This window comes from Lampetra fluviatilis, chromosome 4, assembly GCF_964198595.1.
Source record: "Lampetra fluviatilis chromosome 4, kcLamFluv1.1, whole genome shotgun sequence".
Taxonomy (NCBI): Eukaryota; Metazoa; Chordata; class Hyperoartia; order Petromyzontiformes; family Petromyzontidae; genus Lampetra; species Lampetra fluviatilis.
The window spans coordinates 1,262,808-1,279,064 of NC_136278.1; the positions used below are offsets into that span (position 1 = coordinate 1,262,808).

General features: G+C 45.2%; 1 protein-coding gene across 1 annotated transcript in view; it reads left to right on the forward strand.

Moving 5' to 3' along the window:
• The first annotated feature begins 1,675 nt into the window (after nucleotides 1-1,675).
• Nucleotides 1,676-16,257, forward strand: part of KIF20B (kinesin family member 20B) — a 37,725-nt gene continuing 23,143 nt past the window's right edge. The window contains exons 1-18 of the mRNA XM_078855301.1: nucleotides 1,676-1,792; nucleotides 3,387-3,537; nucleotides 3,795-3,893; nucleotides 4,078-4,194; nucleotides 4,567-4,705; nucleotides 5,640-5,824; nucleotides 6,347-6,437; nucleotides 6,762-6,986; nucleotides 7,704-7,815; nucleotides 8,474-8,545; nucleotides 9,134-9,283; nucleotides 9,937-10,102; nucleotides 11,398-11,682; nucleotides 12,848-12,984; nucleotides 13,369-13,549; nucleotides 14,389-14,532; nucleotides 14,665-14,817; nucleotides 15,036-15,144. Coding sequence (XP_078711427.1) covers nucleotides 3,400-3,537; nucleotides 3,795-3,893; nucleotides 4,078-4,194; nucleotides 4,567-4,705; nucleotides 5,640-5,824; nucleotides 6,347-6,437; nucleotides 6,762-6,986; nucleotides 7,704-7,815; nucleotides 8,474-8,545; nucleotides 9,134-9,283; nucleotides 9,937-10,102; nucleotides 11,398-11,682; nucleotides 12,848-12,984; nucleotides 13,369-13,549; nucleotides 14,389-14,532; nucleotides 14,665-14,817; nucleotides 15,036-15,144 — 2,503 coding nt within the window. The 5' untranslated portion in view covers nucleotides 1,676-1,792; nucleotides 3,387-3,399. The remainder of the gene's footprint in view (nucleotides 1,793-3,386; nucleotides 3,538-3,794; nucleotides 3,894-4,077; nucleotides 4,195-4,566; nucleotides 4,706-5,639; nucleotides 5,825-6,346; nucleotides 6,438-6,761; nucleotides 6,987-7,703; nucleotides 7,816-8,473; nucleotides 8,546-9,133; nucleotides 9,284-9,936; nucleotides 10,103-11,397; nucleotides 11,683-12,847; nucleotides 12,985-13,368; nucleotides 13,550-14,388; nucleotides 14,533-14,664; nucleotides 14,818-15,035; nucleotides 15,145-16,257) is intronic.

Genomic DNA, 16,257 nt, shown 5'->3' on the forward strand with positions numbered 1-16,257 from the left:
ATTATATTTATCAGAATATTTTACACAAGTTTTTTTTTTGGGTTAGATCGCGGAAATATAAAATGTGTTGCTAAACCTGCCACAGCCAATTAGTAAGGGTTGTCACGTGAACAGAACATGCCGATTCGTTACTAGTACAGCACACCGGTGTGTCGGCATGTTGTTTACGTGACAAACCTTATTAATTGGCTATGTCGGGTGGTTGGCGGGTTTAACGACACAATAATATTTACGCGATCTAATCCCCCCCCCCAAAAAAAATCTATATTATGCATGACATTGGTCGCAAAAGCCTCTTACGTGTTAAACATCAGAATATTTATTTCCAGCGGAGGAATCCCATGAGCTTTAAAGCTCTTTTTGTCACATATGTAGCGTCGTTCATGCACAACTGCATCGCACAGCATTGGACAAGACCGCTAATAACAAATATATAAATATTACATTTAATAGGGGCAACGTGCGCAATCACGTGGTTTCAACAAGTGACGGTTCAAATGAACCAATCACGACGCGAGTTGGGCTCGACGAGGCGTGGCGCCTCCAAACGACACCCAAATATTGTGTGGACGACTACGGTACAGGACTAGAGGCTACCATCTCATTCACTATTGAGTCCCTTTTATACGTCTTCTATACTGGTGAGCTGAACTTATAAACATAAATAATAAAAAATAATTATAGAAAAAGTAATTGTTATTTATTATTTAATTTCTACTATTATTTCTATTATGTTTATTATTTATTTTTACCAACGTGACTTTACCGTGCAGTCACGGAAGCTTCAAATCTAGAACTGAACGTATAACCTCCACCGCTGGCTTGGTGGTCGCTTTCATCAAATGATGACCCGTCCACGCTGAGCGCACACGCACAGGCTACTGCACTTCTTTGGTTCTGGATTCTCAGTTTCCAGCGCTGTGATTTTAAACAAGAATGATTCTGACGCCTTCCTGCCTTTATTTTCAAACTAAAGTCCAACTTTTTGCGTTGTCATCCTTGTTGATGTCTGTCACATTACTGTGTGTGGACTGTTGGTGCAAATGCTGTTAGAGAGTAGCACCTAGATCGGCACAGCACACGAGGGCCAACACCACGCCCGGCCGCCTTTGTCTCCACAGTGGCGATGTTTACACACCGCGCCAGGTACTCATTTGAGGCTGAGTCGACCTAGTGGACTCCCATGACCGGTTCAAATAATCGTCACTGGTGTTGGCCGTGAGCCGGAATCGAACTCGAGTCGCCGGGGTCCGGTGGCGCAGCGCGCTCACCGCTGCACCACCGCTCCCCGAGTTAGCGAGCCCGTCCACCCAGCAGCGGCACGAGTAAGAAATTTCAGGGCTGCGCCTTTAACCTCGCGGCCCCTCCCACCCGCGGAGCCCCTCCCACCCTCGGAGCCCCGCCCACCCCGGACCCCCTCCCACCGCGGAGCCCCTCCCACCCCCGGAGCCCCGCCCTCCCACAGGCGTTAATTTATTTAAATTTCGATTTAAAGCTTTCGTGACTGCAGGGATTCATCTTCTTTTTTTATTTATTTTGAATTTCGTGACATTGCGTCGAGGACCAATCAGAGGCGAGTAGCATCGCCCTTCCGCTCTTGTGATTGGCTGCTCGACCTAACGGCTGAGGCCCAACGGCTCCACCGCCCCGCTTCGCCCCGCGGGAGTCGCGAGCAGGACGAGCGCGAAAAGGGCGCCTCGGTTTAAATGTATTCCTTTTTAATCGAGATAAGCAAAGTATATTAACGTCGTGTACATTTTACGAAAACAAAAAAAGTGATCGTCACCAAGCGGTAAGAGGATGAGTGTGCGATCGTGAGATTTTGCTGACAAAATGTTGGGATTTTGTTGTGTTCTGAGGCGAAGTTCTAAACTTTACTTTCTGGAGAGCGTGGTTCTGTGATAAGGCCCCAGCGGGGTTAACGGCTTATAAATCACAATTAAAATCATTATTGTCATGAGAAACAATTGTATTTATACTTCGAAAATGAATGAAAGGCGCTGTATTCGCTGTGATTGCTAATACAATAATCGATTATAATCACTCACGCGTTTCCAACCCGCCTAATGTCCAGCGTGGTGAAGTATAGTTGTTCAAACAATCTCCTCAGGAGGGGACATTTAATTTAGCAGTCGATTGACAAAGGGATGTACAGATTACCGGCCTTTATCCACTGCTGGGTGAAGATCTCTTCGCAGCCGCGATTTTAAAAAAATAACACGAGTGGCAGTCGCGGTTGTGTTGGCATTGCTATTCCGCTGTTCAATATACAAATGCATACTGTGTAGGTTAAATGTTGTATATTTCTATACGCGTCATTACGTGTTTGCTATGTGTGCGTCAATTGAGAGAGTGGACAACCCTTGCACAGAGACGTTTAATCTCGGGATTCTAAATTATGTTGAGTAAGTACCGCTGCGATCGTCTGTACATGTGTAATTTCAGCTAATAGTGCCCCTGTTATTGTTTTAATCTATCTCACTTGATTGTAAATAAAACAAACCCCTCAACATCGGTCAATAACGCTGCCTTCGAAGGAACACGTGAGGTGACTGTTGGCCGTTCGTCATAACATACACAGAGAGACCAAGAGATTCATTCAGTTTTCAGTTTCATTTATTTGGTATAGCCCTGTGAGCCATTCGGCTCTTGAATCGTGTGCAACCGCAACAAACCAAAAAAAAACATGAACAAGAAAACATCTTAAAGTGACTACGCGCAAACAGAAAAATCCAGGAAAAAAACTGCAAAAACTTCCAGTAAAAGCACCGTATTACCAACGCTGTGTGCAAAAATTCCAGTGGGATGCAAGTCAAACAACAACAGATGTAGTAACCAACAGTTGTCCAGAGAATAATTTCATTTTTTAACGTTTCATGATCAATTGATATAAATTTCCGTATTAATAGTTTACCTTTTAGTACAAATTAAGACAACCCCTTGAATCAAAATGTATGACTAAATACAAATAAATTATATTAGAAGTAAAATTATGTAGTGTCATATCTTGTTGAAGAAAACTCATTTTCTACTCGCGACTCATTCTCGGGCATCAGTTATCATTTCAGTAGGATCAGAGGTTTTAAGAACAATGTTCGAATAGCATTGAGCAAGTATGTGATAATATTGATGTGATGAAGATAATTATTGGATAATGATTTGGTGGTGATGCTCTGGTAATCCTTATGATGTGGTGGGAGTGATGGTGTTGGTGGCCATGATGATCATCTCATCACAATCAGGCTTGCTTTAATGATGATGGCCGAGGACTGGCTTACATTAAAAAGCAAACATTTAAGTGGGTTTGCGATGATGATTATGATGCTGCTGGTGATCACTTATTAATGTGCTTTTCCCCTTTTGGCTTTTGCTCAACTTTCCTCAAGGTTGTTGAGTGAGATGGCGAACCCTTCGACCTTCCGCTATGTCGAGTCGCCCTACAAGGACATTGACAATGTCTTGGAGTCCACAACAGATATAGAATACCTCCCCGAACGCAGGCGCCTTTTCCCGGAGTTCTCCGTCATCTCCCCATCGGTGTGTGTACACGCTGTGTAGCTCATGAGAGTTTCAGTCGCTTCACACGCGACTACTAGACCAGTGACTGCAGGACAATTGCTGTCCTGTGTCTAATTTACACCATACTTACAAAAGATTGGATTAATATTGGGAAAAATATATAACAATCATACAGTATTCTCTGTTTCACAAGGTCATTAAAAAAGGCACTTTTGGGTGGTAAAGCATTGGTTTCACACCCTGTGGTGTTTGACGCTTGACCGCATACACTACAGGAGAATACGCCGCCAGAAGATGTGGACACTAGGGAGCACCTGCGCGTGTACGCCAGGATCAAGCGAGTTTCCGGCAACAGCAGCGAGGCTGTGGAAGAGGTTGGTCAAAGGTTTCCTAGATGTTTGTGTTACCTATTACAAAATGAGATGATGGATGTGGAAAACACAAGGAATGGGGACTTCTTAACAAGGTTTCACAGTGATCGCTTTGTTGTACTCCACCTTTAAATTGTTGACAATTGTGTTCTTAATGCATTGTTTCACACATTGTGTGCTGTTGCAGTCGTGCGTGGTTGTGGAAGGGGATGGAAGCCTCCTGCTGCACGTTCCGAATAAAAACCTCTCCCTGAAGCAGGGGGATCGGATCGAACAGACAATACAACGATACAGCTTCACACACGTGAGTGCCCCCCGCCAGCAGTTTGGTAGACATGCACAAGAGAGGTTCCTTGAACCCCACGTTTCCACCAACTTTCTAAAACCGATTCAAGCATTTTCTGTGTCTTTCCATGAAGTCCAAAAACAACCAACGGGAAGCGATTGATGAAAAAAAAATCAGCCAGGTCACACGATCTTCCCAGTAAATATTTGTTTCAATATATATAAGAAATGTTTTGCAGTGGCTTGTTAAACAAAAACATGGCACCGAATTTGAACTTAGCGCGAGATGCCTTTGACGGTGCGTGTCTCTTCCGTGTTTACCCCTTAACCTTAGGCATGTTTCCAAGGGTTGCCCCAGTGATTATCATGTTGTTTTTATTTTGCACATCAGGTATATGGGCCAGAGGTGAGCCAGAAAGAGGTGTTTGATAACACCGTCAAGCCACTCGTGAAAGAATTCCTCCTGGGAAACAACTGCCTCGTGTTCACCTATGGCGTAACTAACTCGGGCAAGACCTACACCGTGCAAGGTACACAGTGGCGGAGATGGTGGATATCGTGTATGTATGTTAAAGTTTTTTTGCACCGTACATAGCCAACGTTGCTTATCATGTTATTGGTTCTGCGTAAGCTGCATTAGTGCTGAGTGTACTGTATGCTAAGCCTCTTGATTTTTATATAGCCCATCATTGTATCAGCTTGGAATGGACTAATAATTTCAGAGCTTTCGAAGACCACCATAGTGTATTGGTGGCTCAGGGCGTTAATACTTTATCAGAGTACTCAGCTGACACTTGACATTTTGTGTTAAAATCTTGCTCTCAGCCACCTGTGATTAAACGGCTTCTCAAGTGGAGTAAATTTGAATGCATCCACCTGGTCAATGACTCCACAAAGAAGATCCATCATGTAAAATTTAGTTTTTCACATTATTTTCTAGCTCTGAAAAAAGGATAATTCGACTGTGTTGAACTTTTCTGTCTTTATCAGTGCATGTTGAAAAACACATTCTAGTGTGTGGATAGAAAAGGTGACGTGAAAGAGAATTCAGGATTAGTTTAGTGATTTCCTTCCCTTTCTCCATTTTTGAACATTCGGAACTATGCATTGCTGTGCGCGACTTCCGAATGGGCACATTGTCTCATCGTATGGTTTTGATGGCACAGATGTAATTAAATGAGAATAGAAGGACAAAGAGAATATAAGGAAAAGGAAAGCAAGTAAGAAAAAGTTCCTATTGTATCAGTGTTATTGTGCTCCCCTCCTCCCATGTTATTATCTGGCTCAGATTATTTCTTGTAACTAATTCGAGTTGTTGCCAGAAATCAAAACCAGGTTATCAGGATCATAGCATTGTGTGCTACTCACTGCACCAGCGCTGGAGAGGTGATTCAGATACACGTTGAAACTTAGAAAGTGTTAGTTGACACCACCTGACTGTGTTCCTCTGCTGTCCGCTGGCAGGCACGGTTAAGGACGGGGGCCTTCTGCCCCGCACCCTGGACCTCCTCTTCAACAGCTTGCAGGGTCATGTGTGCTCAGTGCCTGAGTATAAACCGTACCGGAGCTCCGAGGTGCTGCACCTGGACCCGCGTACAATAGTGGAGGAACAGGCGGCGCAGAGCGCGCTCCTCGCGCTCGCTAAGAAGGTAGGAACCCGAGGGAGAAGGGTCCTTGAAAGCACAAAGGTCAAATGTTGCTTGTTAGATGCTGTCCGGGTGAATTTATATCAATCTACAGCCTGATTAGGAGTGGAAAAATTCAAGCTAAACCACCTATGTGATAAATTTCTGTTTGATTGAAGAATCAAAATGTTTATCGAGGCGCTAAATGGTATCCTATCTAATAGCTGCAGGGCTCATGTGAATCAGTTGCATACAATAAGAAAATATAATATTAGTTTACAGCCCTTTGTCATTCCACTGCAAACTGGGGTCCTCTCTCATGCTGTATTGGTCATGGAAATGACCATAAACCTCCCTGATCAGTGTTGGTTGGTGAATGAGGGCCATAGGACCGGTTCAAATATCACTTGCCACTTTAATTAACAAAGCTTCAAACCTGTGTAGGACAGCTTGGGACACACAGTACAGGTAGCTAAAATATAAAATCTGTCTTTTTTGGTTTGCATCTTTGTTATAATTTTCAGTTGCTTGTACCTTCATTTGCAGGCAAACCGCAGCCTTTTAGACTTGGACAAAACCAATGGGAAATCTTTGACGTCCACCGATGGGACATTGCAGGAATCCATCATGTGTGGGGGTAAGTCACCCATGCCTATACTCTCACTGTGAACATGGCAGTGGAGGAAAAGTGCAAACGATTCGGCTGATTGAAGTGAGTGTGATTGGAGTAAAATTGGCAAAAAAACGTCGCGCTCAGAGAAGCTTTTATGAATAAATACGTTACAGTTTAATTACTATAATTGCTAAAAGTGCACGGTTTTTAGAGGGATGTATTTGAATAATCATTACTGTAAAACGCTCTACCAGAAAGTGCCTGCTTTCAGGAGGAATGTGTAGGTATCAATCAAAGTGTCTGCTAATACCATCCTGCTAAAAGTGTCTGCTCATGTGTCTATTGCAGGACCGTCACAGTCCTTAAGCGAACTGGAGGGTCGCAAAGCCATCAGCGACTGCGTTAGCCTTGAGCCGTCGGAAAAGGAGCGCAGCTACTCTGTGTGGGTGGCATTCTACGAGATCTACAATGAGCTGATTTACGACCTTCTTGACTTTACGCCGGCCACACGCCTGGCCCAGCGCCACATCTTGCACATGGCAGAGGATCAGCACAAGGGCCCCTTCATAAAAGGTACAGGAATGGGGAGAGGTGGCAGCCGGGTGGCTCAAAGGTCAAAGCGCTCAGCCGGCACAGCTGAGAGTCTCAGATGGAATGTACGTTTCAGCAGTCTGTGATTAAACCGGGTTCCCAAAGAATAGCGAGTCAACGGCCTCAGCCTCGTCACACCGATGGCTGCATAAAAAACGAATTGCATTAACTTGGTTCTACACTTAACATGGCTAAATTCCAACTTTAGGAATTTATATATTGCTATGACTCATGAAACAGACATTAATCTCTGGCAGGGTGGGTGGGAAAGTGCTCACCCATAATGTGTGGACCAGAATTCACTTAACGGAATCTTTGAAGTACTGTACGCCTGTGATATCCGCTTCCATGGGATAAAAGTTTGGGATAAAAACAAAAATGTGAGGAGGTGTGGAGGTGGTGCGGTGAGTGGAATTGTTGGCAGCGTGTGAGGTTGGTAGCTGTACAATTTTTCGTCGAGTTAAAATTGGTCGCGAGGCTTGCAATACACGCATCGAATTGTGCATGGAAGAATCAATCATTTTTCTATTGCAATGTTTTCCATTAGGCTCATGATTGCAACGGATGAAACGTACCAGATGAGATAACGGTATAAACGAAAGATGAGACGGGCAGCTAAGACTACAAATGAGATTGCACGTATGAGACTGAGAAAACGAGTTGCTCATAATGTATTACCGGTGGTGTGTGCATCTGCAGATATCAAGTGGGTTCAAGTGCACAATGTCACTGAGGTGCTGACCCTTCTAAATGCCGGCCGGAAGAACCAGAGTTTCGCCTCCACCAAGCTCAACCTCAACTCTAGCCGGAGGTACTGTGTGTAATTCTGTGGGAGGGTGAAAAAGAAAAATAATACTCAATCGTTTTTCTTAGATTATTGAGTCTCAAGACTCTTTCAGGAGGGTTATTTTGTTGTGATGGCCAGATAGACGAATGGGAGTTTGACTTTGAAGGAGGAAACTAAAGATCCTGGGGAAAACCAACACGTATGAGGGGGTATCTTCTCCAAGCTCTACACATTTAATATCGATTGCTGTTCTGCTATCTCCTGGCTAGCTTTTAGCCCAAGGCTACAGTACCTGGTATTCTACTGGACATAAGTGAAAAAGAGCTTCATAGCTCATCGGATTCCTCAAGTATGAATACAGATTCTGATTTTGATCTTGAATCCCAGGTAATCTTATCTAGGATTTTATATAGCGCTTTTGTAATCTCCCATTCAAGTACAAACCAGGCTCGCCCTGTTTATCTTCTGAGATGCGACAACATGAAATGCATTGAGGATGATTTGGAGGCCTACCCTGTAGTTTGTTTCAAGTTGTGTCGGTCGCGTGTGAATGCATTTATGAAGTGGACCATTGTCATGGGGGAATTTCTGAACTAGTTTGATAGCTGAGTGGGCAACGAAACGCCCGTGTGGGGTCATATGTTAACGGGCGATTCTTTGTATTTCCACGTTTTTTTTACAGCCACAGCATCTTCACTATCCGACTCATTCGGCTCGAGAAGGGAGCTAAGCCGGAGGTCACCGCAATAAACGAGTGAGTGTTGATTGATACAGGGAAAAATGTTCAATGAAGGTGAGGGTAGCAATGATGAAAAATTACATTGCATTGCAAATAAGCATTCTTGCTGCAATTGTTTTCTAGGTTATATTCGTCCCTTAAAGGGTCCAGCTTTTTTGTGTATTTAGCAATTGTGTAATAATAAAAAACTAATAATTGAAGCCCTTTATAAGTCCACTGCTGTATGACGGCCTCCCATGTGTTCTTGGTAATGAGGGTTGTTTTACTAAAAAATTATTGTCAATGCAATTTAGTCAAGGGGGGAGGGGGCACTTGCCCCTGATGTTATAGCCATACCTGGGTCGTTGAGTTCTTGGAGGATGTCCTCTCGGAGGCATCCCATTCTTGGCTGTTACTCCCATCATTATTCCTGACCATCAACCGTCATCTGTTAAAGCGATGCGTCCTTCCCAAGCTCACCTTCTGTTCTAAACAGTTTGTTACGTATTTAGCCTGTGTTCCCCGTATGCATGTGTTCACTCTGTCTCTGGATGTAAATGTACACTTTACCTTCGTATAAAAAAGTGACGTTGGCATGCTAACGGCGAGCATGAAATGCCGCAGGTTCTCGATCTGCGATCTGGCTGGCTCGGAGCGGTCAAGCCGCACGCATAACGTGGCCGACCGGCTGCAGGAGGCGTGCAACATCAACACGTCGCTGCTCGCGCTCGGCAAGTGCATCACCGCGTTGCGCTTCAACCAACAGGCCAACAGGTGAGCTCTGCACACGCCCCACGTCTAATAAAGCTGCTGTGGGTTGTGTGCTTATTTTATTTGTATGTGTATCTATCTTTGTCCGTTGAACTCCTGAAGACTGCTTCACCAGTTTCAATGAATACGGGTTTATTTATGAAAATAAAATGAAATTTATCAGAGGCAGTGCAGCACATTGAGACTTTATTTTGTTATTAAAAACTACTAATATGCATTTCATATTGTGGTTCCTAGCTGCAGATTGGTATTCCACCAAGAACGAAATACAATGGTCTCCCAATGATAGTATTGTGCCATTGGTGTTATTTACGAGACAATGACATTCCTATTCAGAACTCTGTCAGGAAACAGTGCATCACCTGATGACTTTCGTAACAAATCTGTAGTCTAAAGTTGCATTGCTATTAGGTGATAAAATAGCAGAACAAAAATAAAATGTACAAATTAGTGCATTTTTCTTTTTGGCTTCCATACTGCTAATTACTTCCGAAGACAAACATGTTGACAAGCGTTACATAATCCATGTGTGTGCACGATTTGTTTCTTAACAATCGAAACTTACAATTTGTGTTGAACAAATTTTTTGTCGAACAGAGAGATACACAGATGCACAGACTAATGCCGTGCATGTTGCGTGCATTGTGCGAACGCAGGCTGAACAGCCGTGTGGTGCCGTTCAGGGAGAGCAAACTTACACGGCTCTTCCAAGTCTACTTCTTGGGCAGGGGCAAAACATGCATGGTGGTCAACATCAACCCCAGCACCTCCTGGTACACGGAGAACCTCAACGTGCTGCGCTTTTCCGCAATCGCAAAACAGGTGAAGTCGCACCGCGGCTTGCACACGCATGCACACTTATGAGCACGCATGCACACGGTTGTACACGCCCGCACGCGTACACGCACACATACAGGCACGCACGCATAGACATAGGCACGTGCGTGCCCATATACAGACACAAGTCCATGCAGATAATTACACGCATGCGTTCGCACATGTGCCCACATTCACTCACTTACAGACACAACATTCTGAATTTTTTTTTATTGGATTAATTCCTTGATCATTATTGATGCAGTTGCTTTTGTACTATATCGTATTCTGTGGCAAAAATGTATATTCATGGTACTTTGGATAGTTTTTACACTCATACAGTGTTGTTGTTTATCATTAATTTATTGTTTATTGTCAATTTATTGATAATGTTTAATGGTCATTGCTTAATGTTTCTGTCTATCAGATGTGCAATGTTAGATGTTTCAACGATTTGTTTGCATGTTAATTGTTTTGTGACCCAAGTCTTCCTTGAAAAATGATGTATATTACTCATGCGAATAATATATGTATTATGTGCAGTGGCATCTGTAGTTCATGACAAAGCTTAGGTGCAGCTGGCACCCAAACATTTTTGTCTCGTTGGCCTCGCACCTGGTGTAGACAGAAGATAATGACGAAACTTGATGTGTTTCCATCGGAAACAGCTGTGACCTCCTCCATATCCGTATCCCAACTAAAAGCAATATCCATCTCATTAGGATGCAGTGTGACGAATTGCTGGCTGACCTGAATTCCTTGCTGGTTCCTGAATTTAGCATGTGATTTATTTACCCCGGAAAGCCTCCCGAGTCTCAATTCTCTTTTTTTTCAAAAGGGCCCTGCTTTGGGATGTTTGGCTTATTATTTTTGAAGGATCATTATGTGTGCAACCTGGAAGAATTTGGAGATTACCCACCTCGCACATAAAAGGTTAACGATTAAAATTCCGCGCGTATGTTTTTTCACGAACCCACTGGCTTTTCTAGATTTGAGCTTTCGTGACTGCAAGGATTCATACTCTTAGGTTTTTTCGGTAAAGTCACGTAGGTAAAAATGAATAATAAAAATAATAGAAATAATAATATAAATATTTTGCCAGCTCCTGGCCAGCAAGATTAGGGATTTCACATCTGCGTGCGAACCACAAACCGTCTGCTTCAAGCGCCGGATGACACAGGTGTACAACAGCTATAACAACCCAGTGGGCTTCAATTTGGCGCAGGAAGGCATTAACGGCCTTCAATTAACGTCCTGCTTGTTCCTGTGGTGTGAATTTACTCTCTCATTCCCTCCCGCAGGTGCTGACGCACTTTCCGGATCGTCTGGGGAAACGCACACAAGCCGATTGCTCCAGTATGATCGTTTCAGCTGATGGCGTTGTCCCCGAGAAGCGGGTCAGGGCGGGCGCCAATAGCACGGCGTCAGTTGCGTGCGCTCGTGCCACCATTGCCAAACTAGTGGCGGCCGCCAGTGCCGCCACCGCTAAAGCGGCCGTGAAGCCCATCCAGGAGGCTGGCGGCGAGGGAGAAGGAATCGACGGCGACATCGATGAAAACTGCAGTGAAGTCGATTTGAATGAGAATGTACGTTGACAACACTCATCACGTTGAAGATTTTATGTAAGCGATTTGTAGAAAATTATAACAATTAGGAATGTTTAGCCCACCCTCTATCCAACCATTGGATGAATTTTCATTATTCGCTTGTAGCGTGCACGGTGTTCGCTCGCTTCCGAAGAGAGAGAATGACTTGCAGGCGTGAGTAACTGCTGATCGGGTGGCGAGTCGGTGCCAGATTCACCCCCCAGACTATGTGCTCCTATATTTGAAGGTGTCATCGGCCAATTAACGTTGCTGTACATGTCGGAGGAAACCAGAGCACCTGGACAAAACTCACACGAGTGAATGGGAAATGCACTTGTGCAGATGGAATAGATGGAGATTAGTCATCACTTGTTGCACTGCCATCTCCTGGCAAGCCAGGGTATGCCAACCTCGACACTCACGGGAAGGGAGTTTCACGACATTTGTGTGATCCATCAACCCTCGCCTCCACGGTGGTGGATTACAGGCGTGCCCTGCCATAGGTTGTTAGTATTTTGTAATGTTTTCACTTTTCTTGATATAATATATGTCTGTGTACATGGTGAATTCTTAACCATCATTCTAGATTTGAAGCTTAACCATCAGCCAATGGCCTGTCTCCAGAGTAGAGAGATATCGACTGACTCACATTTGTAGATCTCATTGTACACTGTTGTGCCCTATTTTGAACAAGAACATTTGATGCAAACACTTTTTAATAAATGAGATGGGAACAATATTTTCCATTAACAGCTATTGAGCAGCAAACACACCCTTAGACACCATGTCATGTATATCACATGACATCCCCACACTGTTTTATATGTCCGTCTAAAAATCATTCAATTATATACATATTTTAGTCGACATCAGTATGAAAATGGCACTACAGCATACCGGTTTTTTCCATGTTTGGAATCATTACAGTCGAGCCGTCAAACAAAAAACAGATAAAAATACACGCGCTAACACCGTGACAACTTAACTCCGTCGACCGCTGGTGAGAGTGAGGCATCACACAAGGCGGGAGATGCGTACAGTACATCCCGACAGCGTCCCAACATACAGTATCGTACCTCGTACGCTGCTGCGTACGAGGTACCTACGTGACTTTACCGAAAAACCCTAAGAATATACCTGTATATGTGTTTTCTTACCGTGGCAGGATCGGGAGATGGAGGTGGAGCGGCTGAAAGAAGAGTTGAGGAAGGAACGTGAGGACAGGAAACTGGACGAGTGGAAGATTCGTGGGGAGATCTCCGGTCACCTCCAGTACCTGGCCAACCTGGATGAACAACAGAGGTTTGCTCTTAATAGGCATGCGACGATACGTTTACTCCTCGCCCAAGAGATGTGATAAATTATCACCACTTTGGGTTGACTATGAGACCATTTTTTTGCCTTGTATGCTCGGTGTAATTTTTTTCCAAAGCAAATATTTAGCAGATATGTTGCACAAATCATAAACAATTGATCCATCCAGGCATCTTTATGAGTTGCATTGAATTTTTTTCATTTTTCAAACCCAGAAAGTCACACTTGCACGTACAGTGTAAGTGGCTGCGAAAACCTCTGCTGAATCACTCCATTGTCACAAGCCTAGCCGCAAAAGCTTCCCAAAATCAACAGGAATTAGGGACGTTTGACTCCGCCAACCCGTGCGTTTACGCGTGCGTGCACTGGCAGGAAGAACGACGAGCGCACGCATGAGCACATGGAGGATATCTGGGAGCGGCGGATCAAGCTGCTGGAGGAGAAGTGGAAGCAGTTCCACGAGAGGGAGATGCGCGAACTGCAGGAGACGTTCGAGGCTGACAAGGACCTGGTGCCGATAGAGCGGCTGGAGGCCGAGACAGAGAAGCTGAGGGTGAGCACATTGGAGCAGGCAATGGCGACGACCGTCTTTCTGCCGTGAGGGGATGCTCGCCGAACTTTCCTCAGAGAGGCTTTCAGCGAGGGGTCGGATAAACGAGTTTAATCTTACGCCTCGTAGTCGTCATCGCGTGCTTTAATCTGTCTACGGCTGGATGAAGGTTTCTTTCTGGTGGACGTTCCCTCCATTGACTTCCGCTCTGTCATTGGTCTCGACCACCCAGAACATCGTACGTCTGAGCGTCGTGTCTTGTCCAAGCCCACTTACATTTCCTCTTAACTAATTTCTTTAGAAGTGCTTTTTGTGTTTGTTATCCCTCTCCCACCTCCGACTAGCATGGTTGGCTATGTATGGTGTGAAAGAAGTTCAGCGTACATACACATACACACACGTTGATTACCTTGAGGCGGTGGCGCTGCTCAGCCCTCGTCTGCTCCCTCAGTGGGGCGACCGGCATGCGCGCTCGTGTGGTGTCGTGACGTCACAACGTTTCTTATCTGTCATTTGACTTGCTTTCATCTCACTAAACCTTATATCTTGTCTACATCTCTCTCATATCTGTTTCTTGTTTGTCTCCCTTTCATCTCACTACTCTACATCTCTTGGCGGGTTTTTTTTAAGTATGATGTGGCACGTAGGCCACAAGTTTAAGGACCTCTGCTGTAGATGGTTCTTCAGCTGTCAAAGAATCTCATTCAATCAAATGAGGATTTCCTGTATCTTCACAATCCATAGATTCCAAACCACCCCATTCACATGGCCAGCCCTTTATGCCTCGTGACTCAATATCAAACCCACGCGCCTCTCACCCTTCACCCTTCTCGGCACTGCAGGAGAAGGCGGAGCTCGCCGAGCAGCAGGCGAAGCGAATCCTAGAGCTGGAGGGGACCCTGGCGGGCCTACAGCGGGATGTGAGGGCCCTGCGGGAGACGGTCGAGGAATCGCGCCGCCAGCTGGAGCTGCTGCCCGATTCTCCGGTGGGGTGTAACATTGGTGCTACTCTGTTCTCCTGATTATAAGATTATTCGGCTTCCTGATGATATGAATTTTGTATTGTGTATAATTGGGCATGCTTGCCTCGCCCGCACACGCTCGCACCGGTGTTCAAGGCACAGACAATGGACCTTGGGACACTGAAAGAGGCCAACCGTGAGCTCAAGGTGACCCTGGAGGAGGCCGAGGAGACCTTTGAAAAGAACCGCAAGGAGATTAAGAGTTTGAAGCAGCGCAGCGGGAAGCTAGAAGAGGAGCTTTCCACAAAGGTAGAGGGAGTATGGCTCTGCCGCTCTCCATTGGGTTTTCCATCATTTGTACAGATCACTCCATTATCTGTGGGTGGATTATCCAGGCTGTGGATTTTTCTGTTTTTGGAAAAATCTATTAATATTTTTACATTAGCTGCTTCTCATGCATTGGCTAAAATTCCTTGTGCTGAATTGTGACGGTTTGGTTTTCCCATTGTCCTCACCCCCTGACCCAGAACCTTCTGATCGAGGAGCTACGCGTGTCGCTGGCCAGCAGGGACAAGCAGCTGAGCTGCAAGCTCTCTGAGCTAGTGTCGTTGAAGGCCACCACGGAGCAGCTGAGGGGTGAGCTCACGCGAGCCATGAAACGCTCATCCAACTGCATGCAGGGCCTTGCCTCAGAATGCTCACAGCCACCAGCTAAGAGAGGTAACACGGCGGCTAGCGGAGGCACTGCCGCGTCGCTCGCCAAGGCGACATCACTGGCCATCGGCCCGGCGGCGAAAGGGTCGGCGTTGATGGCGCCGACAGCGCCGACTGCGAAGATGCCTCGCAGCCTGGTTCGGTTGCGTTCTCAGGCAGCGCATGCGATCACGGACAATGCGTACGCCCGTATACTGCGATCGCGCACAAAGAAGAACGCTGACGGCACAACGGCACGACCAAATTGGGTGTGAACGCACCATCTGGCTGCTGCTGCGGCAGATCCTGCCCGCTGCCGCCACCGCCGCCGTTGCTGCTGGTGGTTATGTGGCTGTGCTTTGCGAATCGTTTGACCGTTTGGGTCGAGGCACTTTCACCAATAGAATTGAATTGCTACTGGTCTTCAGTGGAGTCTTTAACTTATTTCATTTTTGTGCCCGTTCTGATTTAACCCGATTTGTGCTGTCAAATTCGTTCAGAGGTGTTCACAGCAGCACACAACCCCATGTCAGAGAACAGCCCACGAAAGGAGATCTCACGGAAAATTTCACAGAATGACTGAGATTCCTTCGAATGAACTCTTTTATTCACAGCACAGGGATGCTGCACCATCCCATATGCCCTGCGAAATATACATTTGTCATATTTCAGTCAAACCAATATTTGGAATTCTCTGAGAATTGAAATGAATTTTATTATTTAGTTTTCTTTTTGTTGTGCAATCATCGGTGACCATGCTGGGACATTTAACTCACCTTGTTTTAATCACAGACAGCTGAGACCTGGATTTGAACCCAGGGTTCGAATCCATGGTGGTTAAGGAGAGTTTTACAGTTGCTGACCTTGAGTTGTTTTGCGCTATCTTGCCATCACGGTGTGGATAGGACGGATAGTTAGAGATTATTCATTCCAGGCTGATGTTGTTTTTAGGCAATTTTTTTGCGTGCACAGTGTGAAATGCCGTGTTAGCATCGTAACGATTCTACAGTCATTTGATCAGTTGTTAGAATTTGGGGTCATGATTTTATTTCAATA